A 27,474-nucleotide genomic window follows, 5' to 3' on the forward strand; every position below is an offset into this window, starting at 1 on the left:
TTCCATTTATATTTACATCTAACACAATTTCCCAACTCATATGGAAATTTCCTATAGTTGTAATGGGTATCAGGATTATGTCAGGGAGAGCATGTCCCAAATTCCAAGCTGCTGTTTTGAGGCATGTTATAAAAAAATAATGCACTTTGTGACTTCAATAATAAATATGGCAGTGCAATGTTGGCACTTTTTTCCATAACTGGAGTTGAAGTTGTTCTCTTATTTTGGAAAACCTTGTTTTTGATTGATTGATTGAAACGTATATTAGTAGATTGCACAGTACAGTACATATTCCGTACAATTGACCACTAAATGGTAACACCTGAATAAGTTTTTCAACTTGTTTAAGTCGGGGTCCACGTTAATCAATTCATGGTAAAGTTACATTGTTTAATGCATCCAGCGGGGCATCACAACAAAATTAGGCATAATAATGTGTTAATTCCACGACTGTATATATCGGACAATATCGAATATCGGATATCGGCAAAAAATCCATTATCGGACATCTATAATGAAGATGATTTTTTTGTCGGAAGGTACGGTTCTACTTTTTGTACCATGGAAGAAAGTGGTCAGTCAGAAACTCTACATACATTTAGAGGTAATTTTCACACCTTCCGGGACCCTAAAGAGACCTACCAGCTCTCTCCCCATAATTCCAGCCCAAAACATGACAATCCCACACCTTGCTGCCGTCTCAGCCTTGTTGGGACATTGTGGCCATTCACCAACCATCCGCTGCTCCAGCCATCTGGGCCATCTAGGGTTGCACGCCACTCATCGATAAACAAAACTTCTTCATGTATTCCTGAGGCCACTGCAACCGTTTCTGCTTGTGAGCATTGTTTAGGGGTGGCCGAATATTAGCTTCAAGCACACTTGCAAACTTCTTGAGGATCCTCCACCTTGAGGTTCGTGGTACTCCAGAGGCACCAGCGGCATCAAATACCTCTTTGCAATGGCTTTTTAGCAGCTTCTCTCTTAATCCGATGAAGTTGTCTGGCAGAGACTTTTTTTTATTTTGCCTTTATCTGCACAAACTCGCCTGTGCTCTGAATTAGCAACAAATGTCTTTAGAGTTCGGTGATCACGCATACGTTTTTTGGATATATCCAATGTTTTCATACCCTGAGCAAGGTAGTGTACCATTTTACGCTTTTCAGCAACTAATATGATTGATTGATTTAAACTTTTATTAGTAGATTGCACAGTGAAGTACATATTCCGTACAATTGACCACTAAATGGTAACACCCCAATAAGTTTTTCAACTTGTTTAAGTCGGGGTCCACGTTAATCAATTCATGGTACAAATATATACTATCAGCATAATCATCACACAAGTTAGTCATCAGAGTATATACATTGAATTATTTACATTATTTACAATCCGGGGGGTGGGATGTGGAGGGGGTTGGGGCAGGGGGTTTAGGTTTGGTTGATATCAGCACTTCAGTCATCAACAGTTATATATCTGAGAAATGGACATTGTAACAGTGTAGGTCTGACTTCGTAGAATATGTACAGCGAGCAGTGAACATAGTGAGTTTAGAAAGCATAAGAACAAGTATATACATTTGATTATTTACATTTGATTATTTACAATCCGGGGAGGTGGGATGTGGAAGGGGGAGGGTGTTAGTCTAGGGTTGTAGTTGCCTGGAGGTGTTCTTTTAGTGCAGTTTTGAAGGAGGATAGAGATGCACTTTCTTTTACACCTGTTGGGAGTGCATTCCATATTGATGTGGCATAGAAGGGGAATGAGTTAAGACCTTTTGTTGGATCGGAATCTGGGTTTAACGTGGTTTGAGGAGCTCCCCCTGGTGTTGTGGTTATGGCGGTCATTTACGTTATGGAAGTAGTTTGACATGTACTTCGGTATCAGGGAGGTGTAGTGGATTTATAGACAAGGCAATCTGATGCCAAAAGATCAGTTTTGAAGCACTTTGGAGTGTTTGGACTGGCCAAAAAAATCAGATCTGTGTCACTTGAGGGCAAAAAATTCAGATTTGATGTGCAGTGCAAACAAAGCGTTTGATAATCCCTATAAGGAGCACGGAATTACATTGTCTGTGGCTTTATTTCTAATGAGCTGTGTTTGTATGCATTTTATCCACTTTTTTGTCAACTCTGCACTTGTCCACCATAATAGATGCAGCATACCGCTGTGGAGGGAGGTGTGGCCAGCGCGCCTGCAGGAGCAAAGGTCCTCTGTCTATGGTGCTGAGGACGAGCACCATCGGATAGGGGCGGGGCATGTGCTGGCAGCGAGACACAGCTGGCAGGTGATTAGATTTCACAGGTGGTACGTGTTAATCTAATCATCTGTTGTCTTTAACAGTAAGTGGCGGAGGGGATAAGGAGGTGGCTGAAAGGTCACATCCTGCTGGAGAGAAATCTGTTGAGAAATTCTATGGACATTGAAACATTGTTAAAAACTGCAAGCTTGGCTCCTGGGCCGTGTCTAACAGTGGAACTGATAGGAAGCGACTTCCACAATCGCATACAACAGCGTAACATTAAGAAGTGGGTCTGGAGGACATTATCGTTGGTAACAGTGACAAAGCTATGTAAACTATAATGCTAACATTTTCGAACATGTTGAAAAGAGAAACTGGAAATTGTGATGTACCATGTTGTATGCTTGCATGTTCAAAATAAACTCAAACTCAAACTCAAACATTACAATTTGTATTAATTTTAATCATGTTCGTTTAGCCTATTTGCTGAAGAAAAGCAAAATTATTTTTGCAGCTGACTGGCGGGTTGGCAGAGCTCAAGGTTTTATTTTAGAATGTGTAGTCAGGCCTACTTTTATTTCCCGTTCCTCTGAATTGGTGGGTGTACTGTGTACGCAGGTTGGGTGTATCTCGCTAGGGGCGTGTCAGAGGCAGTATTACGTACAGTATGTCCATGGGGAAGGAGGATTTTTCTTCACAATAAACTTAAAATTGGACGTTTGAGCGCCCCTTTCTCTTGAAAGTGCAACAAACAAAATGAAATAATAGATTTTTCTCATGTTTAAGTGCTCTTCAACAGGCTCTAGGGACACACATTTGTCATAACCGGCCATGACAGGTTGATTGATTGATTGATTGAGACTTTGATTAGTAGGTTGCACAGTGAAGTACATATTCCGTACAATTGACCACTAAATGGTAACACCCCAATAAGTTTTTCAACTTGTTTAAGTCGGGGTCCACTTAAATTGATTCATGATACAGATATATACTATCATCATAATACAGTCATCACACAAGATAATCATCAGGGTGTATACATTGAATTATTTACATTATTTACAATTCAGGGTGTGGAGGGGGGGTTAGGTTTGGTTGTTGTCATCAGTCATCAACAATTGCATCATCAGAGAAATGGATATTGAAACAGTGTAGGTCTGACTTGGTAGGATATGTACAGCAAGTAGTGGACATAGAGAGAGAGAGAAAGATCAGAAGGCATAAGAAAAATATCTGCATTTGATTGTTTACATTTGATTATTAACAACAATCCGGGGAGGGTGTTAGTTTAGGGTTGAAGTTGCCTGGAGGTGTACTTTTATTGCGGTTTTGAAGGAGGATAGAGATCCCCTTTCTTTTATACCTGTTGGGAGCGCATTCCACATTGATGTGGCATAGAAAAAGAATGAGTTAAGACCTTTGTTAGATCGGAATCTGGGTTTAACGTGGTTAGTAGAGCTCCCCCTGGTGTTGTGGTTATGGCAATCATTTAAGTTAAGGAAGTAGTTTGACATGTACTTGGTATCAGGGAGGTGTAGCGGATTTTTATAAACTAGGCTCAGTGCAAGTTGTTTTACTCTGTCCCCCATCCTGAGCCAGCCCACTTTGGAGAAGTGGGTAGGAGTGAGGTGGGATCTGGGGTGGAGGTCTAGAAGTAATCTGACTAGCTTGTTCTGGGATGTTTGGAGTCTAGATTTGAGGGTTTTGGAGGTGCTCGGGTACCAAGAGGTGCATGCGTAATCGAAAAAGGGTTGAATGAGAGTTCCCGCCAGAATCTTCATGGTGCTTTTGTTGACCAGAGAGGAGATTCTATAGGTTGAGTCTTACTAGAAAATGTAACTGTGTTTAAAGTTAGTTAAAGTCCCAACGATAGTCCCACACACACTAGGTGTGGTGAAATTATCCTCTGCATTTGACCAATCCCCATGTTCCCCCACTGGGAGGTGAGGGGAGCAGTGGGCAGCAGCGGTGGCCACGCCCGGGAATCATTTTGGTGATTAAACCCCCAATTCCAACCCTTGATACTGAGTGCCAGGCAGGGAGGCAATGGGTCACATTTTTATAGTCTTTGGTATGACTCGGTCGGGGTTTGAACTCACGACCTTCCAGTCTCAGGGCGGACACTCTAGCTACAAGGTTTCTGTGTGAGCTCTCCTTCCTCCCTGATTTTTCCACTTCCTGTATGCTTCCTCTGCCACGTCTCTGCCTGTCTGGAGAGCTGATTAACACACCTGTCTCTGTTTGGTGAGTAGGACACTCACCTGTGAACAATCACTAATTAGAGGGGTACATTTGGTAAGGGATTTATATGGTTTGGTGGATCTCGCGTAAGAGGAAAGGGACGGGGCCAGGGGTGTTTAATGATTTTGCAACGCAGTCTGCTGAAAATAATGGAAATTGCCACTCTACATAGCAACTGTCAGAATTAGAATTGCCACAAAAAACATTTTAAGATGTTCAATACTCCACTGCCGTATCCTAAAGTGGATAGTGCACCCTCCAATTTGTCAAGTTGCATGTGTCAGGTAAACCGTGACATATGAATCGCCTTCTTACTGTATATTTCCCTACGCTGCTTCCTCAAACAGCGCACGCTTTAGTTGTGTAGTTGACACTTTGCATTTCTTCTCCTGCTTATTGCTATACTTTGCATTTTCACCCACAGTTTCACCCTGTCTCATGCCAGGGCTCTTTGTTTTTGATACTCTGCTTGGTACCTAATAAAGGGACATTTGCTTGCACACCGCCTGCTTTTTCTGCATCCTGGGATCCGGGCAATAACCCCAACCATATGCCACCGTGATGCACACACTGTTTTATTAGTAGTAATCTCTTAGAATAACATTAAATTCATGGTAAATACCATCATTTTAGAAATAAGTAGGAGATACACGTTTTGGCCCATGTTGCGATCTCAAGCCCTGGTATATAAATACACACAATTTGAAAATAAAACTTGTCCAACAACGGCTACTGCATGCAACATAGTAGCAATTTTCTATGAATAACATAATGAACTCCGACAACATTTCTGAAATAACTAGTCCGATAAAGTTTGCCAATAAAAACTGCAGTTGCTGCATTTCTAAGTTTTGATTCACAGCATCCTGTCACATTCCCAGCACGTCGCTAGTGAAATCGGGAACGTCAAGCCTTGAGTTCCAACAGGCCAGAGCAAAGGTCTTGTGAACATGCAGTGAGAGTTTGTCCCATTTTTTATTTATGGTATAGGAAGAGCGTGTTTTTTCGCATACGTGCGATGCTGGGCAGCTTACCAGAAATCCGCCGTTGGGATTGGTCACGAGCGTGGTTCCCATGGTCATGTTCTCCTTGACTTCATGTAAGTTGGGAACAGTGGTGTTTTCTGGGTGAAACACGGATGAATAAACACAAGTGAGACCAACAGAGCAGCAGCACACAGGAAGAGCAGCTGAACAAATTCCTCTTCTTTGATTTTTCCCATAGGAAAAAAAACAATCACATGAGGTTAAATATAGATTTTTAGATTTGATACATTTAACAGAAGGGGCAAGTGGGGTAGTGCCCCACCAGGTACAGCAGATGGCCCTAAGGTGAAAAACATCTGTTATTATTCTTATTAGGGGGCAGCACAGTGGAACAGGGGTTACAAAGGTCCTGGGTTTGATCGCCGGCCGGGCTCAGGATCTTTCTGTGTGGAGTTTGCATGTTCTCCCCGGCTTCCTCCCACCCCCAAAAACATGCACCTGGGGATAGGTTGATTGGCAACACAAAATTGGCCCTTGTGTGTGAATGTTGTCTGTCTATCTGTGTTGGCCCTGCGATGAGGTGGCGGCTTGTCCTCCAGAATGCAGCTGGGATAGGCTCCAGCACACCCAGCAACCTCAAGAGGGACAAGCGGTAGAAAAAATGGATGGATGCATCATTAGGGGGGAGTAGTATTATGCCCCACCACACAGCAAAATAATATTACTCTTTTTGTCCTTAAAACATGTTGTTATAGAAATCCATATCTTTTTTATTTGATACAGTAATATTGTAAATAAAATGACAAAAAACAAAATTTCCTTGCAATTGTCGCAACTATTGTAAAATATGCATTATAATTATTTTTTGTTATGTTTTTCGTTAGTATGCTTGCATTCACTTGTGTGTGTGTAAAAGCCGCATATATTATGTGACTGGGCCGGCACGCTGTTTGTATGGAGGAAAAGCGGACGTGACGACAGTTTGGAGAGGCATTGCCTTTAAGGCACGCCCCCAATATTGTTGTCGGGGTGGAAATCGGGAGAATTGTTGCCACGGGAGATTTTCGGGAGGGGCAATGAAATTCGGGAGTCTCCCGGGAAAATCGGGAGGGTTGGCAAGTATGGTGACCGGAAACAAAAAATGTGAGCGATTCCATTATGCCGCTAGCTAAAGTATTACCTCTGCACACATTCTACGGGATAACAAAATGTATTTTGTAATCATTATTAAACACGATTTACCTGGCCTACAAATTCTGCCTAGCAACAAGTGGCATGCCATTTCTACATATAAAAACAGGACTACACACAAACTGTATATCCCGTAAGCAAGAGAATAGTTAAGCAATTACAACATGTGGCTAAAATGACTAAGTTGTTACAAACGTGGGAATGTTTTGGGATGTAAGGGGGTACACACATTCACACAGTCTCATAAATGACAGCACCACTCAGTGACTCAGGAACATTTCAGTTTGGAATCTGACTCCCATTAGCAGGCAGCTCTTGTCATGACATATGTTCTACTCACGGATGTTAACTTCATGGACGGCTGATTGCACATTCTGCCTCAGGTTTTATTTGCTGACAGGGTCATATTATTTTTACTTTAAAAAAAAAAAAAGGAAGTGCACAAACTAAACAGGAAAAGGATAACATATTTTTCCTCCACCAGAGCGTCCCCAATATAATAAGTAACAAAGCAAAGAGGAATGTTAGCAATTTAACCTAAGCTGTAGAAGGATGCCGGAAGATACAGGCTCATGGCCACATTATGTACACCTGCAGCTATGAAACTAGAAAAGCACTTCATTGTCATTGTCATAGAGAAGGGGTCGGCATCCCAAAACGCTGAAAGAGCCACATTGGACCAAAAAAAAACAAAAACTAATCTGTCTGGAGCCGCAAAAAATGAAAAGCCGTATATAAGTCTTATTTTGAAGGCAACACATGACGTAAGTGTCTATATTAGCTATAATAGCCTACTATCAAAATGACTATATGTCGCAGGCTGAAGCAAATCTTCATTAACAGAAATGTTGAAATTTTATATATTTATTCTACACATTTTTACAACATTCGAAACCATTAGTAAATCAGAGCCTACTCAGAAGGTGAGATAACTCCTGGAAATGACAGGCTTTTAATGGCCAAAGGTATAAATGTGTGTGTCCAAGTTAAAGGAATCGGCAGGCTGTCTTCTTTTAATAGATTTATTACAATCTTTGGCAAGCTAGGTAATGTTTGCTGTGGTCTGGAACAACATGGCACACAAACAACTATCTGAAATGCAGCCAATATCACATACAGATAATGTGTCGTGAGACATGCATAACTAAATTATATACAAAGAAGATAAAAGTAAAGGATATTAAATTATCTCAATGCCTACAAATGAGGCATAATGATGCAATATGTTCATAAAGCTAGCCTACTTGGCATGTTAGCATCGATTAGCTTGCAGTCATTCACTGACCAAATATGCATGATAAGCACTCCACACAATTCAATAACACCAACAAAGCCCACCTTTGTGCATTCACACACAGTATAAAAAGTTTGGTGGACAAAATGAGACAAAAGTGAGTGGCATAAAATATGTCTTTTTCTGGCGTCGTTGAAGAAAGTTCTCCATGTAAACAAACTGCGGTGAGTTCAAGAACCGCCAAAATTAGTAGGACAAAACAGTGCTCGCCAAATACGCTCATCAGAGAATCATGTTTAATATAAACAGTGGGATTTCTAACAATTAGGGAGGTTTGTGTCATGTAGTCCTCCTACAGAAACCCTATTAAAACAAATATTAGGGTCACGGGGGAGAACATGCAAACACCACACAGAAAGATCAGGATCTTGCACTAACCCCTGTTATACCGTGCTGCCCATTTCTGACATTTCCTGAAAGTTAAATCAAATACCACCCATAACTTTTGAAGGCTATGTTGCTAACTAACTGACAGACAGAGAGACAATCTCAGCAAATAGAAGGATAAATGAAAGTGTCATGTCTGTGTGTGTTTGTTTTGTTCATGTCACGGCCCGGGCGCATGCCAATGCGCATTCCTCTTTGAGCTCCGTGGAGCGCAACTTGGGACACGTCCACGGCCGCTCCTCTCCTGCACGCGTCACTCCGACGGCAGCAAGCAGCTGCAATCAATCTTCAATCAGCGCACCTGTTGGTGATGACCTTCCTGGGCTTCTTAAGCCAATTCAGGCCTGTGTTCCGGGCCAGAACGTAATGATCCGTTCCTGTACCGTAAGCGATCTTAACTCTATGCAACCTTGCTCTTTGCTCTCTGTGTTTTCTTCCCCATGTTTGATTAGTCCCTTGTCTTCCTTGTCGTGCTCCTAGCAGTCTGCCTTCGTTCCCGCGTCTACGAGCTGTGCGTCTCGTCGTTTCCCCCCGCGTTCCTTCTGCTTCCCTGACTGCCTCCTCGATCCTCGATCCTGGACACGGACCTGTTGACGCCCCGCCATAACCCCCGGACTACCTGCCTGTCTCACGGACCTCCGAGCGCTGCCTTGTCCCTCCTCTCGTTCAACATTACGGTAACACTCAGCAGTTAATTCTTACACATAGTCTCACACCATACACACAGTTGAATTTAGTCACATTCCACTTCCTTAGTTTAACTATTATTGGATGTTATAATATATATATGGTCTATATATATATATATATATATAATATATCATAGAGCTTTACTGCCCCCTTGTGTCTGTGCCGTCTCAACTCCTCCTGTACGTAACAGTTCTTCTGTCAATTCCAAACAGGCTACACTTTTGTTCTATAGCCAAATGGAATACTGTACATTGAGTGAACCCTCTTGTCAGTCATCCACTCTTTTTGTCTCTGTGGGTGGAGGCGAAGCATGCTAATATCCAAACAAAGAAGTTCAGACGCCCAACTTAAATGGAAGGTTAAGGGTAACCTTGCTGAGCATCAATCCATCCATTCATCTTCTTCCGCTTATTCGAGGTCGGGTCGCGGTGGCAGCAGCATAAGCATAAGCATAAGCTTCCCTCTCCCCAGCCACTTCGTACAGCTAGTCCTAGAGGACGGGGATCCCGAGGTGTTCACAGACCAGCCGGGAAACATGTCCTGGGTCTTCCCCATGGCCTCCTACCAATCGGATGGGCCCTAAACACCTCCCCAAAGAGCCGGCCGGGGGGCATTATATACATTTTTTTATATGATTGATGCGCAACCTTGTTGAGCATTGATGATATAATAGAAATGATCACCAAAAAATCTATTCACCCATTTCTGACATTTCAAACTCCACCATAACTTTTTGCATTATGTTCACTAAAAAATGCTTGTTATTTTGCTTACCCATTTTATGAATTGCGAGTGTTGGGTTAAATTTTTATGAAGAGCAATCAATTTTTTGGGTTGCAAAGGTATTATTTTAACTCAATTTCTGGGTTTTCAAAACTATTAACCATTGTTGGGTTGTTTTGTCAATGAGTTTGGGTAAAAGGCTTTTTTTTAATTAAAAAGTAACTTTTTTCTTGAAGGGAATTTTATTAAGGATTAATCTGATTAACATTATTTACACTCACACATCTTATGTACATGAACATATATATAGGACTACTATGACCATACACAGCAATTCTTGTAAAAAGAAAAAAAAAAGTCACTCATATCTTGCTTTTGAGTATATTTCAATGGAATAATAATAATTTTGATCAGTAGTTGGGAAGGAGTAAGACAAACCAGCAATAAAATGTATAATTTGCAACCAACTATTGGGTCAAGGAGCGCTAAATTGCGCAACCCAATAATTGGGCTTGGAATAACCCAACATTGTTGTGAAAAAAAACCCAGCTTTTGTGTTAAATAAATTCAACCCAACAGTTTGGTTATGAATCAACCAACATGAGTTAGCATAACTCAACTTTTGGGTTAAATAATTCAACGCAAAAGTTGGGTTGAAAAAAATTAACCCAAAATGTTGAGTTAAAATAATCAAATGAGGGGTTCATCCTTTTCTGAACCAGCGGTTGAGTTAAAATTGGGTTATTTTTTAACCCAACATTTTTTAGTGTGTAACTAACAAACAAATAAGCAAATAAAACCCGTACTAGATCTGTGTAAAATAAAATTAAAAAAAAGTTTATTCTGAAAATAAAAATTCATTTGAAAAAAAATCTTATTTTATCACAAATAATATATAGTAAAATACTTTATTTTACTTTAATAAAATATATATATTTCAAGATTTTTCAGTTTTCCAGATGATATTCTAAAACACTCTCAGAGAGGTATTAATTTAATATTGTTTATTTTTGCACCAAATCTGACTATGATTGTTATTCTACCAAAAAAAAAAAAGATTTAAAGACTATTTCTTTAAAAAACATTTCCTTATTCTAAAAGGAACTAATTCAACAATGTTTACAAGTGTAATATTTAGTCCTCCAAAAAATGCTAACAAACACGCCAAATAAACATGCCTAATAAAGCACCCTAACAGTCATGTTGGCGTCTGCTAGGCCGAGAGCTATTTATGTTGTGTTTATCTGTTTAATGAAGCCCTAATTACACTGGGACGACCATTAAATCCACATTTGTTTACTCAGATGGGCCTCACTTCCCCTCAGCGAGAGCAACTCGGGATATACAGTAAACACACAGCCAACATGCACACACAAACATAGTGTAGGGTGTAATGGTCTTACCTGGCAGCTCCAGTTTGACGCATGTGTTCCCCCCTCTGCCCACAGGACACTTGTAGACGTCGCCAGTTCGTTTCGCCGGCTGGCCCGACAGCGGCGATCCAATTAGAACCCTGAATTTAAAAGCATACACCATTAGTTTGGTAGACATTTCACCAAATCAAGCGTTTTATTGCTGCGATAACAAGCGCAATTACTCTATTAGTGTTAAAGCTGTTTAAAGTCATGGTGAGGTGGTTTGTGAGCCTCGTTATATCATTTACGCCCCTCACATTTCACCAACCATTTTAATAACAGTCTACTTTCTCAAGGGACAATAGTATAGAATTGAAACTCAGATATACTTTAGAGTAGTCAGTGCACATCTTGTATAGCGGCATAGTCCAATAAATACGTTACAACGTGCCGACCAATCGGCGACCGTTCAGTATTGTCCAATTTTCTTGAAAAAGTATTGCCAATTAATGCCTTTTATATTGTACTTAATTTTTAGTGTCACGGCTAACAAGTTAGCAGCTAATGATGTGTCTTCATAAACAGTGTGAAGCCCGCTCCCCTAAGTAAATAATAATCAGGTCATGTCTGTGTGATCATGTTTTGTTTTAGTTATGTTCGGTTTTGTTTTTGGACTATTTGTGCACTCTTGTTTTGTCACCATGACGACCGATTAGTTGCATCTGTTTTCACGTTCGGTCTCACACACCTGTTGTCAATCATGTCTGTAGTATTTAAGTCCATTGTTTTCAGTTAGTCTGCCTTGCAACATCACCCGTTATCATCACTCTGCTTCATGCCATGTTCACAGTCCCATGCCAAGTAAGTTTTTGTTTCATGTTTATAGTTTTTTGCCTTTGTGCAAGTCTTTTGTTTTCATTAGCCAAGTTTTGTACCTCCTCCATTGTGCGCGCCTTTCGTTTGTTCTTTTTTTGATAGTGTTAAATAATTTTTTGATAGTGTTAAATAAACAAACCCCAAGGACGAAGTCGTGACATTATAATGACATTATAATGTCACGACTTAGTCCTTGGGGTTTGTTTTCCCGGAAGGCAACGGAAAGTTGGCGCGGGCAAGACGGGAATGTGAGTACATGATTTCATTTAACACTATCATATATATATATATATATATATATATATATATATATATAAACAGCCTGGCCCCCTGCCAAATTTTTTTAACCCAATGCGGCCCCCAAGTCAAAAAGTTTGGGGACCCCTGCTCAAGCCTTTAAATAGACCCCCCTTTTAGACCAGTTGATCTGCCGTCTCTTCTCTGCTCTGCCCCGCTCTCCTGTGTGGAGAGGTTATTAGGTGACTACAGATGATGCACTAGCTGTTCAAAGTCAGGACCCGGGGTGGACCACTCATCTGTGCATCAGTTGGGGACGTCTTTACGCTGCTGATTTGTCTCCACTCAAGATGATCCCCTGCTGGCCCCACTATGGACTGGACTCTCACACTATTAACTATATCCACTCAACGTCCAATGCACCGGTCGCCCGGGGGGTCCCCCACATCTGCGGTCCTCTCCGAGGTTTCTCATTGTATCCCATTGGGTTGAGTTTTTCCTTGCCCTGATGTGGGATCTGAGCCGAGGATGTCGTTGTGGCTTGTGCAGCCCTTTATGACACTTGTGATTAAGGGCTATATAAATACACTTTGATTGATTGCTTTGATTGATACCACTGATGATTTTAAGGTACATTTCTGGCAACTGAGCAGCCAGAGTTTTTACAGTAAAATCTAATTTGTTTTTACAGTGTAGTCTTGTGAACATGCCATTAATGATTGTACAGCTTGAAAGAGGTCAAAATAAATATGTATCAGATTTGGTAGCCACCCTTTGACGGGCCAAACAAAATGACATGATGAGTCAAATTTGGCCTAAGGGCCCCACTTGGGACATCTCTGGTCTGCAGCCCTTTGAGACATTTGTGATTAAGGGCTATATAGATAATCTTGATTGATTGATTGATTGGTCTTGAGCAGGCCAGGGCAATTATTTCGACTTGGGGGCCACATTTAGAGAAAAAAATGTGTCTGGGGGCCGGTATATCTATTTTTAGGAACACTAATATAAAACCTCACAATAATGTCTGATTGAATGCTAAAAACGTTATGACAGACCGCCTTAAAAAACGTAATGGAATTTTAAATGTTTCTATGAAGGATAAAACACTGAATATTGACAACATATGAACGTCACACCCCCTTTCGATCGACATATTTTACAATCAAGTGAAACGCAACAAAAATACAACAAACAGTGAAATATGAACGCGAAGGGTACAAAATAAACCCACCTATTAGCTGATATATCTGGTATTTGCTAAAATTTCCCCCAGGGATCAATAAAGTACTTTCTATTCTATTCTATACATCACTAAACTAGAGAACTTTGTTGTGAAAATCTTCTTCCGCGTCTATGGAAACGCTTACCACCCACACTGCTTGGTGCCTCATCTGAGCTGCTGTGACGTAGATTACCATAGTACGGTAACTAATTAGATTACCATAGTAACTAATTAGATGACCATAGTAACTGGTAGATCATCCATAAGTGCAGATTCCAACCATTGAAATACTTTGTATAGTTGAAGACTTACGGTCATTAGAAAACATCACTGCACATCATAATGGCAGCTACAGTTTCCATCTTAAAAATCTAAAAAAATTATCTGGGAATATCCGGCGGGTCAGATTGAAAATCTTAACGAGCTGCATGTGGCCCCCGGGCCTTAATTTGCCCAGGTCTGGTCGAGAGAGAGAATAATATAACAACAGCTGTTGATGTGTCAGCATTGTCACAGTGTCAACACCAAGGGTAGTGTTAGTATATTATTAGCAGAGGTGTGGACTCGAGTCACATGACTTGGACTCGAGTCAGACTCGAGTCATGAATTTGATGACTTTAGACTCGACTTGACAAAATGTAAAAAGACTTGCAACTCGACTTAGACTTTAACATCAATGACTTGTGACTTCACTTGGACTTGAGCCTTTTGAATTGACATGACTTGACATGACTTGCTACTTTCCCCAAAACCCAAAGATGAAAAAGTTATTCGGGAGCGCTCCGTATTTTTCATTGTGTACTTGTCTATCAGCGTTGCGTGTGTCAGCTGGTGTGCTCTCAGTACAACAGCCAATCAAATTAGATCTACTTTGTTTTCATCACACAGCATTCATCCAATCAAATTGCAGGACAACCAACGAAGAAGACATGTCCAAACCACACGCCAGTGAACAAAAAATGATACCTAAAATAATTTTGTTTGGGTATAAAAATTACGAGGTGGTCAACACAAAACGGTTTGCAGTATGCAACACATGCGGTTCCAAAATTACTGATGGAGAGGCAACAACTTACCGTGCGTGACTGCTCGCTGACTGCTCGCTGTTTCGAAAAAGCTAAGTATCGTTCTATTTGTGTGCTTTTAAATTGTTCTGCAGCTTTCTTTATTACTTTCTCAACATATTTAGTAGTACTATTTAACTTGCAAATCACCCGATCTCTGTCTTTCCACCCCTCCCGCAGCTAGCTAGCAGCTAGCTGCTAAGCTAACGAAGCTAGCGCGGAGAAAGGCGTCGCCGGGCGCCGGTCAGAAGGAGTCTACTCCTGCACACCGTGACCAGGACTTCTCGGAAGACAGCAGGAACTTCACTCGGTGACAGAAAACACCGTGAGTATGGCTTCCTGCGCGTCTTGCACCTTACTCACGGAGAGGCTGGCCCTGCTAGAGGGCCGTGTCCGCCAGTTAGAGCAGAGTAATCTCGTAACTTTAGATGTTGCGGACACATCTGCTAGCGTTAGCTGTAGCGAGCTAACTAGCCCAGCCTGTAGCAGTCCTAAGCGGCCTACAAGCTACGGTGTACCGGTTGAGACGCATAATAGATTTAGCTCTTTAGCTAGTCCTACACCCCAGTCTACCAGGCACCACACCTTAGTCATAGGGGACTCCATCACCCGAAACATAAAGCTTAGCAAACCAGCCACAATTAAGTGCATCCCGGGGGCCCGAGCACCTGACATTGAGGCTAATCTTAGGGAGCTAACTCGCAACAGGCCTAGTAAACACGTACGACAGGCTAATCGCACCACTAGTTATGCGAATATAGTTGTACACGTTGGCTCCAATGACACTAGAATGAGACAGTCAGAGATTACAAAGAGAAACATAGCCAGGACTTGTGATCTCGCTAGAAAGATGTCCAGGCATCGAGTAATTGTCTCTGGCCCCCTGCCTGCGAGAGGCAATGATGAGAGATATAGCAGATTAGTCTCGCTTAACAAGTGGCTGGCTAGCTTCTGTAGACAACAGGGACTAACGTTTATTGATAATTTCTGGGGCAAACCAGGCTTGCTGATGAGGAGGGACGGCCTTCACCCTAACCAGGAAGGCGCCATCATCCTGTCTAAGAATATAGACTACTGTTTAAGTCACATTTGACTAACTACACTAGAGCAAGCCCGGTCACAGGCAATTACAGAGCCTGCTAGTCCGGGTGAGGAGTCAGTTAAGCTAGAACTAGCCAGCACCAGGCTGGATAATTCCTGTACGCATAGCAATTTTCTTAGAATAACACACAACTCACAAAATGTGTTTTCTGTTGTGAATGTGTCCGGGGTAGATATGCATTCTACTGAGGTGGCAAATCATGATGCGTTCAGTCGATCGCAGCATCAAGTAAACAATCTGAAAATTCCCGTCGTATCAATTCCTAGATATGGTCAAAACTATTTAAAGTGCACTACGTATAATAAACGCAACATTATTAATATTTCTACTACGGATAATTTAAACAAAAACTCGTCAAAACAGCCCAATACTTATAATATGGGCTTTTTAAACATAAGATCATTGTCTCCCAAAACGTTATTAGTTAATGAGGTCATTAGAGACAACAATCTTAACGTCATTGGTCTTAGCGAAACCTGGCTCAAACCAGACAAATTTTTTGCGCTAAATGAGGCATCTCCTCCTAACTATACGAATGCGCATATTGCCCGTCCCCTTAAAAGGGGTGGGGGGGTCGCACTAATATACAATGAAAACTTTAACCTTACCCCTAACCTAAATAATAAATACAAATCGTTTGAGGTGCTTACTATGAGGTCTGTCGCACCGCTGCCTCTCGATATGGCTGTTATCTACCGCCCCCCAGGGCCCTACTCGGACTTTATTAATGAATTCTCAGAGTTCGTTGCTGATCTAGTGACGCACGCAGACAATATAATCATAATGGGGGACTTTAATATCCATATGAATAACCCATCGGACCCTCAGTGCGTGGCGCTCCAGACTATAATTGATAGCTGTGGTCTTACACAAATAATAAATGAACCTACGCATCGCAACGGCAATACGATAGATCTAGTGCTGGTCAGGGGTGTCACCACCTCCAAAGTTATGGTACTCCCGTATACTAAAGTAATGTCCGATCATTACCTTATAAAATTCGAAGTTCTGACTCATTGTCAACAAACTAATAATAATAATAACTGCTATAGCAGCCGCAACATTAATGCCGCCACAACGATGACTCTTGCTGACCTACTGCCTTCGGTAATGGCACCATTCCCAAATTATGTCGGCTCTATTGATAACCTCACTAACAACTTTGACAATGCCCTGCGCAAAACCATTGATAGTATAGCACCGCTAAAACAAAAAAGGGCCCCTAAAAGGCGCACCCCATGGTTTACAGAGGAAACCAGAGCTCATAAATTATCATGTAGAAAGTTGGAACGCAAATGGCGCGCGACCAAGCTTGAGGTTTTCCATCAAGCATGGAGTGATAGTTTAATATCGTATAAACGCATGCTTACCTTAGCTAAAGCTAAATATTACTCAAATCTCATCCGCCTCAACAAAAACGACCCTAAATTTTTGTTTAGTACAGTAGCATCGCTAACCCAACAAGGGACTCCTCCCAATAGCTCCACCCACTCGGCAGATGACTTTATGAATTTCTTTAATAAGAAAATTGAACTCATTAGAAAGGAGATTAAAGATAACGCATCCCAGCTACAACTGGGTTCTATGAACACAGATACAACTGTATCTACGACGGATACTGCAATACAAAATAGTCTCTCTCTTTTTGATGAAATAACATTAGAGGAACTATTACAGCGTGTAAGTGGGATAAAACAAACAACATGTTTACTTGACCCACTTCCTGGGAAACTTATTAAGGAGCTTTTTGTATTATTAGGTCCATCAGTGCTAAATATTATAAACTTATCACTTTCCTCTGGCACTGTTCCCCTAGCATTCAAGAAAGCGGTTATTCATCCTCTGCTCAAAAGACCTAACCTTGATCCTGACCTCATGGTAAACTACCGACCGGTGTCCCACCTTCCCTTTATTTCGAAAATCCTCGAAAAAATTGTCGCACAGCAGCTAAATGAACACTTAGGGTCTAACAATCTCTGTGAACCTTTTCAATCCGGTTTCAGGGCAAATCACTCTACGGAGACAGCCCTCGCAAAAATGACTAATGATCTACTGCTAACGATGGATTCTGATGCGTCATCTATGTTGCTGCTTCTTGATCTTAGCGCTGCTTTCGATACCGCCGATCATAGTATTTTATTAGAGCGTATCAAAACACGTATTGGTATGTCAGACTTAGCTTTGTCGTGGTTTAACTCTTATCTTACTGACAGGATGCAATGCGTCTCCCATAATAATGTGACCTCGGACTATGTTAAGGTAACGTGCGGAGTTCCTCAGGGTTCGGTTCTTGGCCCTGCACTCTTTAGGATTTACATGCTGCCGCTAGGCGACATCATACGCAAATACGGTGTTAGCTTTCACTGTTATGCTGATGACACCCAACTCTACATGCCCCTAAAGCTGACCAACACGCCGGATTGTAGTCAGCTGGAGGCGTGTCTTAATGAAATTAAACAATGGATGTCCGCTAACTTCTTGCAACTCAACGCCAAGAAAACGGAAATGCTGATTATCGGTCCTGCTAAACACCGACATTTATTTAATAATACCACCTTAACATTTGACAACCAAACAATTACACAAGGCGAATCAGTAAAGAATCTGGGTATTATCTTCGACCCAACTCTCTCGTTTGAATCACACATTAAGAGTGTTACTAAAACGGCCTTCTTTCATCTCCGTAATATCGCTAAAATTCGTTCTATTTTATCCACTAGCGACGCTGAGATCATTATTCATGCGTTCGTTACGTCTCGTCTCGACTACTGTAACGTATTATTTTCGGGTCTCCCTATGTCTAGCATTAAAAAATTACAGTTGGTACAAAATGCGGCTGCTAGACTTTTGACAAGAACAAGAAAGTTTGATCATATTACGCCTATACTGGCTCACCTGCACTGGCTTCCTGTGCACTTAAGATGTGACTTTAAGGTTTTACTACTTACGTATAAAATACTACACGGTCTAGCTCCGTCCTATCTTGTCGATTGCATTGTACCATATGTCCCGGCAAGAAATCTGCGTTCAAAGAACTCCGGCTTATTAGTGATTCCCAGAGCCCAAAAAAAGTCTGCGGGCTATAGAGCGTTTTCTATTCGGGCTCCAGTACTATGGAATGCCCTCCCGGTAACAATTAGAGATGCTACCTCAGTAGAAGCATTTAAGTCCCATCTTAAAACTCATTTGTATACTCTAGCCTTTAAATAGCCCCCCTGTTAGACCAGTTGATCTGCCGTTTCTTTTCTTTTCTCCTCTGCTCCCCTTTTCCTTGAGGGGGGGGGGGGGGCACAGGTCCGGTGGCCATGGATGAAGTGCTGGCTGTCCAGAGTCGGGACCCGGGGTGGACCGCTCGCCTGTGCATCGGCTGGGAACATCTCTGCGCTGCTGACCCGTCTCCGCTCGGGATGGTGTCCTGCTGGCCCCACTATGGACTGGACTCTTACTATTATGTTGGATCCACTATGGACTGGACTCTCACAATATTATGTCAGACCCACTCGACATCCATTGCTTTCGGTCTCCCCTAGAGGGGGGGGGTTACCCACATATGCGGTCCTCTCCAAGGTTTCTCATAGTCATTCACATCGACGTCCCACTGGGGTGAGTTTTTCCTTGCCCGTATGTGGGCTTTGTACCGAGGATGTCGTTGTGGCTTGTGCAGCCCTTTGAGACACTTGTGATTTAGGGCTATATAAATAAAGATTGATTGATTGATTGAACTTCCAACTTCGTCCGGCATTTGAAGTTGCACAAAGAACGGTAAGTTTTGAATGTAAGATAACGTTTATTGGCTAAGTAACGTAACTTTTATTTGCTGTGTAGTTAAATCAGTGAGGCTGTAAACTCACTGCTAACGTTATAACGTTATTGCAAACACGGGAATCTGTTGCAGTTCACTACCTTATTCATACTTTTTGTTCAGTGATTTTTTTTAAGCAGGGTTACTTTAGTCAATATATCACACGTAACGTTAGACGGCGGTCAGCAGCACCGCGTATTTTAGCCACCTAAAAAAAGACAAAAATAGTAAAATAAAGGTCAGTTAAAATGTATACTATATTATGAATATGTGTACCGTTTTAGCTAGCTTTCTGACATACTGTTGGTTGTTTACCTCAGTGGTCCCCAACCACCGGGCCGCGGCCCGGTACTGGTCCGTGGATCGATTGGTATCGGGCCGCACAAGAAATTATTTTTTTTTTCTTTTTCTTTTTTTAATTAAATCAACATAAAAAACACAAGATACACTTACAAGTAGTGCACCAACCCAAAACAACTCTCTCCCCCCTTTTGTTCTGGGCATTGAACATGAAGACTCTTCCTTCACTGTTCCGAGTGGCCATGAGAGTCTTGGCAGTGCCTGCCTCCAGTGCTCCAGTGGAGCGAGTTTTCAGCCATGGTGGCATCATACTACGCCCCCATCGTGCACAAATGACTGACAGACTCTTGGCTGATTTGGTCTTTTGCAAATGCAATGCAGCATAGGGCCCTGACATATAAAAAGTACAACTTTTTTGTTTTGTTCACGTATATGTCATGTTTTTTCAATGTTAACACTTTTGTACAAATAGGTACATTTGCACTTTATTTTTTAATGTGTTTGTTCTGTAAAGGAATGAGTTAATGTTTAAAATGACTGGTTAATAGTGCTATTATAAAGTGCAATGTCAGCACAATTTTCTTTCCTGCAATTTAAAATGCACTTGTTTTAATAAATAAATACAGCGTTTGAAAAGCATACACAATCTGTGTTAATATATTAGTCTGTGGTTAAAAGGACTTGAAAGGACTCGAAACTCAAAATGCAGGACTTAGGACTTGACTTGAGACTTTCCAGTCTTGACTTTGGACTTGACTCGGGGCTTGCCTGTCTTGACTCGGGACTTGACTCGGACTTGAGGGCAAAGACTTGAGACTTACTTGTGACTTGCAAAACAATGACTTGGTCCCACCTCTGGTTAGATGTAAATATAAACGGAATACAATGATTTGCAAATCCTTTTCAACCCATATTCAATTGAATGCACTACAAAGACAAGATATTTGATGTTCACACTCATAAACTTTATTTAGTATATTATTATTAGTACATTATTATTAGTAGTATAATATATATTGTGTCCTGGGCATGACGTTAAAGTGCATCCGGGAGAGGAGGCTCCTCTATGGGGTCTTGGGGCACTAGGAGGTTAACCCCTTTACTACTGTTACCCCAGGTGGCCCTTGGCAAAGGCCTAGTACCTGACTAACCCCTAGCCAGGGATACGGTGAAGACCTCAACGGCGAAGCAGGCGGAAGACGGTAGATTTAAGAACTACCACAACGGCTGTGATGGCGGAAGAAGGCTGCAGCAGAAAAGGGTCCCCAGTAGTCTTGGTCTCCATGCCACTGGACCCTGACCCGATTCCGTCAAGGATCGTGTGGTGACTGCCTGTGCACCAGTCTCCCCACGTTAAACTAAGTCACGCACAGGCACCCTCCATAAAGGGATACACCCCTACCAGGAGGATCGTCTTACTCGTTCGAGTGACCGCCGATGATGAGTGTCAGTATATGATCGATACTCGAGTGATTAGATTTATATTTCTATTTTCTCAAAATCAGGTTTTTAATTTTCGTAATGTTTACAAATTCAAAGAGTAAATCCTTTTGACACGGGTGTTGCGTTCAGGTCACATTGTAGCGACGGTCGCAAAAAGATGCAAATAGACGGGAAGCGGCAGAAGCAGTGTGCAGATAAGAGTCTTTTGATTTCAAATATCAACGCAAAAAAACACAAAAAGGGACGTGTAGCGTTCGGAGGTGCACGGGACGCCCAAGAACACACTTAGCTTAAGGCAAAAATACAAAAAGGCCAGAACATAAGCAATAGCGTGAGGCTAACAAGAAACGCAAAAACACTCGCATAAGGCCAACAATCCGCCAGGGCCGAGTGAACGGCAAGACGGGTTTAAAACGGGGCATGATTCGTGGCTGCAGCACGGAAGGACACAAATCACTAGACAGAGACTGGTGTGTAAGATCAGCGCACCTAGCAACCAAACATAAACAAAGGAAAGAGCGCTGAAACGCAAACAGACCTTGACTGACAGGACATGACAACGGGAGGACTTTGGGTAGTAGATAATAGTTTTTACTTTTGTTTAGTTATTGTGTGTAATTGACTTTGTTTGGATCAAACAATTATATGTAGTTAAAGAGAATAAGGAAGTAGTTTAAGTATTGTGTTGATATTTTTAAACTGCGCTCACCATAAAATGTTTTAAACATTTACAGTTGATACTTGTGACCGGCATTGGTATAGGCCGGTCTCACACATGGATAACCAGTATCGGAATCGGCATCTTAATACACTGTATGTTTCCTCCAGACTTGAATCCAGTTGAGCATCTGTGGAAAAGTGCACTAACAACTAGAGATGTCCGCTTTTTTGCCGACATCCGATATTCCGATATTGTCCAACTCTTTATTACCGATTCCGAAATCAACCGATACCGATATATACAGTCGTGGAATTAACACATTATTATGCCTAATTGTGTTGCGATGCCCCGCTGGATGCATTAAACAATGTAACAAGGTTTTCCAAAATAAATCAAATCAAGTTATGGAAAAAAATGCCAACATGGCACTGCCATATTTATTATTGAAGTCACAAAGTGCATTTTTTTTTTAACATGCCTCAAAACAGCAGCTTGGAATTTGGGACATGCTCTCCCTGAGAGAGCATGAGGAGGTTGAGGTGGGCAGTGTTGGGGGCGGCGGGGTTGAGGTGGGGGTGGGGGGGTAGGGCGTAGCGGGGGGTGCATATTGTAGCGTCCCGGAAGTGTTAGTGCTGCAAGGGGTTCTGGGTATTTGTTCTGTTGTGTTTATGTTGTGTTACGGTGCGGATGTTCTCCCGAAATGTGTTTGTCATTTTTGTTTGGTGTGGGTTCACAGTGTGGCGTATATTTGTAACAGTGTTAAAGTTGTTTGTACGGCCACCCTCAGTGCGACCTGTATGGCTGTTGACCAAGTATGCCTTGCATTCACTTGTGTGTGTGTGAAAAGCCGTAGATATTATGTGACTGGGACGACACACAAAGGCAGTGCCTTTAAGGTTTATTGGCGCTCTGTACTTCTCCCTACGTCCGTGTACACAGCGGCGTTTTAATAAGTCATAAATTTTACTTTTTGAAACTGATACCGATAATTTTGAAACCGATAACGATCATTTCCGATATTACATTTTATAGCATTTATCGGCCGATATTATCGGACATCTCTACTAACAACCCGTGCACCTTCTCAAAGACGGAGAATGAACACGAGCACCTGTGTGAATATTTCATGTTTCGATGTGTACACCTGCGACTTATCCAAGATGCGCCAAATTATAATATGCGCAAAAAATTAAGAGAAGATGTAAGGTGTGTTTGTTGTATGATGTTACATGACCATGCCCCAGTGTGCAGACACATGACACATGACTCCATGCATGCCTGCGCTCACGAGTGAGCTTGGTCATGTGACCTGGTGTGTAAACTGATGCTAAAATAGAGAGCCGGTCATCTGCCTTCATCTAAACACTCGGGCTTTATCAACATTCCTGCACTCTAATGAGGCCTGGATGTCTACACGGGAAAAACAACACAGCTCCCAAAAACACACACACTCAATCTTTGATGTGTACACTTGAATGTTATCTGTAGACCAATTACATACAAATGGTTGTCAAAATTGGCGCTTCGACAGGTTTGATCGCACACCAGAGTTAGACCCTATGAAATAATGTACAGTATTTCCAGTAATAACAGTGTAACAGGGCCAGGTGTACGTTAGTAAACATCACTGCCTGACAAAGAGAAATATGTGATGTAAACTAAACTGCATACATCAGACTTGGGCAAATTAAGGCCCGTTAAGCTTTTCAATCTGGCACGCCGGACATTCCCAAATAATTTTTTTAGATCTTTAAGATGGCTGCCATTATGATATGCAGTGATGTTTTCAAATGACCGTAAGTCTTGAACTATACAAAGTATTACAATGGTTGGAATGATATACTAGTTACTATGGTCATCTAATTAGTTACTATGTTCATCTAAGTCAAAGCAGCTCAGACGAGGCACCAAGCAGTGTGGGTGGGGAGCGTTTCCACAGAGTGTTTCCAGAGCGGCCAGCCTGAAATGCGGGTGTCAGGGACAGACGCGGAAGGAGATTTTTATAAGAAAGTTCTAAAGTTTAGTGATATATCAGATGTATCAGATTGTACGTGGGTTGTTTTTTTTACCCTTCGCGTTCATATTTCTTTGTGTTTGTTGAGTTTCGCTTGATTGTAAAATATGTCGATCGAGAGGGTGTGTGACGTTCATATGTTGTCAATATTCAGTGTTTTATCCTTCATAGTTAATATTGTAAATCCCACATTCTTTATTTTCAGGTTTATTCTGGGTGTCTCATTCAGTAAAAAAAAATAAAATTCCATTCTGTTTTTTTGAAGGCGGTCTGTCATAATGTTTTTAGCATTCCGACGTTTTGTATTAGTGTTCCTAAAAATAGATATACCGACCCCCTAACACATTTTTTTCTCAAAATTTGGCCCCCGAGGTAAAAAAACTAGGGATGTCCGATAATATCGGACGGCCGATATCGGCCGTAAATGCTTTAAAATGTAATATCTGACATTATTGGTATCGGTTTCAAAATTATCTGTATCGGTTTCAAAAAGTAAAATGTATGACTTTTTAAAACACCGCTGTGTACACGGACGTAGGGAGAAGTACAGAGCGCCAATAAACCTTAAAGGCATTTCCTTTGCGTGCCGGCCCAGTCACATAATATCTACGGCTTTCACACACACAAGTGAATGCAAGCATACTTGGTCAACAGCCATACAGGTCACACTGAGGGTGGCCGTATAAACAACTTTAACACTGTTACAAAAATGCGCCACACTGTGAACCCACACCAAACAAGAATTACAAACACATTTCGGGAGGACATCCGCACCGTAACACAACATAAACACAACAGAACAAATACCCAGAACCCCTTGCAGCACTAACACTTCCGGGACGCTACAATATGCACCCTCCGCCACCCCCCCCCCCCCCCCCAACTCCGCCCACCTTAACCTCCTCATGCTCTCTCAGGGAGAGCATGTCCCAAATTACAAGCAACTGTTTTGAGGCATGTTCAAAAAAAGAATGCACTTTGTGACTTCAATAATAAATATGGCAGTGCCATGTTGGCATTTTTTTTCCATAACTTGAGTTTATTTATTTTGGAAAACCTTGTTACATTGTTTAATGCATCCAGCGGGGCATCACAACAAAATTAGGCATAATAATGTGTTCATTCCACGACTGTATATATCGGTATCGGTAATTAAGAGTTGGACAATATCGGAATATCAGATATCGGCAAAAAAGCCATTATCGGACATCTCTACCCAGGACTGCTGTATATGATTCATCAAACTCCCGGATAAAATGTGGTAACATTTCAACACTACAAAGTTTTAAAATGTGATTACCGTAAATATTTTATCGTTCTTAGTTAATATTGTAAATCCCACATCCCTTATTTTCTTTTTTTTTTTTTCTTTTTTTTTTTTTTGTGTGTGTTCTGTCCAGCTTCTCAGGCAAATCATATAGTTGATGTAGATGCCCATGTCGGCTGTTCACATTGACTTTACAAAAGAGAAGTGTAGGATACTTCTCTTGTTGCCTTATTTGTATTTGACTTTATTAAATGTATTTATATTATCATTTAGTGCAGCCGGGCCGGAGCAGGAGGGGATAGAAAGAGAAAAAAAAAGAAGACAGAGGGGGAAATTGTGGGGACAAGAGGGGGATTAGACAGAGAGACAAAAACAACAACAGCAAACAACAACAACAACAACAATAGAGCAACATCAGCAAATATGACATGTACAAATATGATGGTAAAAGTAATAGCAAATAAGCAGTTAGCGAAAAATAAAAAATAATACAGAAATGACAATGAGCATTATTACACTACAAATGGATCAATACAAATACCAATAGAAATAGCGCTATTGATAATGAACAATACCAATAATTTACCTTTATTATCAACAATACAGTTGTTTAAATGCAACAATACATATACGTAATGATAACTTGAGATACGAAAGAATGCAGAAAAATGGAGGGGGAGAAAGAGAAGCAACCTACATTAACCTTGTAGATTGTTATAGTCACAATAGGTTAAGCTTTGTCAGTGTGCCATGTGTTACACCCAGTTTACCCTAGGGCAACAACGTTAATATATGTGTGATGAAACGTGATTATGTGCATGAGTGTAAGTATGCGTATGTACTTGTATATGTACAGAATGTGTATATGTGTTTGTACAGTGAATGTATATGTACAGAATGTGTATATGTGTTTGTACAGTGAATGTATATGTACAGTATGTGTATGTGTATGTTTGTATATTGAATATGCGTGTGGATGTACGAACATTAGGTAGGTAAATATGTACTGTATTTGTGTATGTATGTGGGAGCGTAGGTACCTATGTACGTATGTGAGCATATGTGAATTTGCATGTACAATACATTCGACTACCAGAGTGCGTGGGAGCCAGAGCACGGCCCCATCACCCCCGAGAGCCCAACCCACAAACAGGAGGCGTGGTGCCCAGGGAACCAGGGACCACCGCCCCCACGCAGCCAAGCCGGCCAGCGACAGGAACCCCAGAGCCCGGCCCACCGTACCGCCCACAAGGGCCAGCAGCAGGCCGCAGACAGACGCACCCGGCAGAGGACAGGGCACGAGAAAAGCAGGGGACAGCCAGACCCCAAGCCAGCGAGAGACCACACCCCACACGGGCAGAAAGGCGAGACGCCCCACCCGAGGGACCCAGAGACTCCCCGCAACCGGACGGGAAGACCGCCCCCGCCCCACCGGCAACCGGGCCCCCACGAGCCCACCCCCCACCCCCGGAGAGCGCGGCGAGGCCAGCCCCCGGCCACCCCGGCCACCCCACCCAAATCGGCCGCCGCAGGACCACCCAGGCACAGGGCCACGGGAACCACCCACCCCACCCGCAGGGACCCCAACGATGGAGATGGAACAACCAGCAACCGCCCCGCCGAGCCCCCCCCCCTGAGGGAGGGGAAAAAATTAAAAAATAATATTAATAAAATATATTTAAAAAAATAAATAAATAAATAAATAAATTAAAAAAAGAATTAAAAGAAGATCACAGACATGCTGACAAACAAGGTCACATCCCTTATTTTCATGTACATTCTGGGTGTCTCATTCAGTAAAAAAATGTTTTTAATTCCATTCCGTTTTTTAAGGCGTATCTGTCATAACGTTTTTAGCATTAAATCAGACATTATTGTGAGGTTTTGTATTAGTGTTCCTAAAAATCAGATATACCAGGCGCCCAGACACAGTTTTTTCTCTAAATTTGGCCACAGGAGTAAATAATAATTGCCCAGGCCTGGCATGCTTGTTCGAAATAAGCTTTAACCAACTTCTAAGACTGTGCTGGCTGCTTGGTTAGCAGCTCAGACTTTTAGCCTAGTGGCTAGCACACTTGCCTCTCATGCCGGGAGAAGTAAGAAGATCAAACTCAACGCACTACAACAGCAACAATACAGTGGAACCTCGAGAGATTGGACTTCGAACAATTGTTGTCAGAATAATTGTATCTAAGTTATCACAAAACTTTGTGTTTCAATGAGTTCACCGGCGAGCAGACAAAATCTGTCTTTGATCTTACCAATCAAAAGGCTTGTAAAACTCCACTGTGTAGGATGGGAAGCGACATGAAGGTGTCGGTTTCTTTGATGTATTGTAATCCACAGGAAGATTTTGTCTTGACCCGAGATCAAC

General features: G+C 41.8%; 1 protein-coding gene across 1 annotated transcript in view; it reads right to left on the reverse strand.

Annotated features, from left to right (window-relative positions):
* itga1 (integrin, alpha 1) overlaps nt 1–27,474 on the reverse strand; it is a 168,951-nt gene that overhangs the window by 79,849 nt on the left and 61,628 nt on the right. The window contains exons 3-4 of the mRNA XM_061927416.1: nt 11,158–11,267; nt 5,518–5,606 (exon numbers count right to left, since the gene is read on the reverse strand). Of these exons, the coding sequence (XP_061783400.1) occupies nt 5,518–5,606; nt 11,158–11,267 (199 nt within the window). The remainder of the gene's footprint in view (nt 1–5,517; nt 5,607–11,157; nt 11,268–27,474) is intronic.

The sequence above is a fragment of the Nerophis lumbriciformis genome, linkage group LG32, assembly GCF_033978685.3.
Source record: "Nerophis lumbriciformis linkage group LG32, RoL_Nlum_v2.1, whole genome shotgun sequence".
NCBI classification, from domain to species: Eukaryota; Metazoa; Chordata; class Actinopteri; order Syngnathiformes; family Syngnathidae; genus Nerophis; species Nerophis lumbriciformis.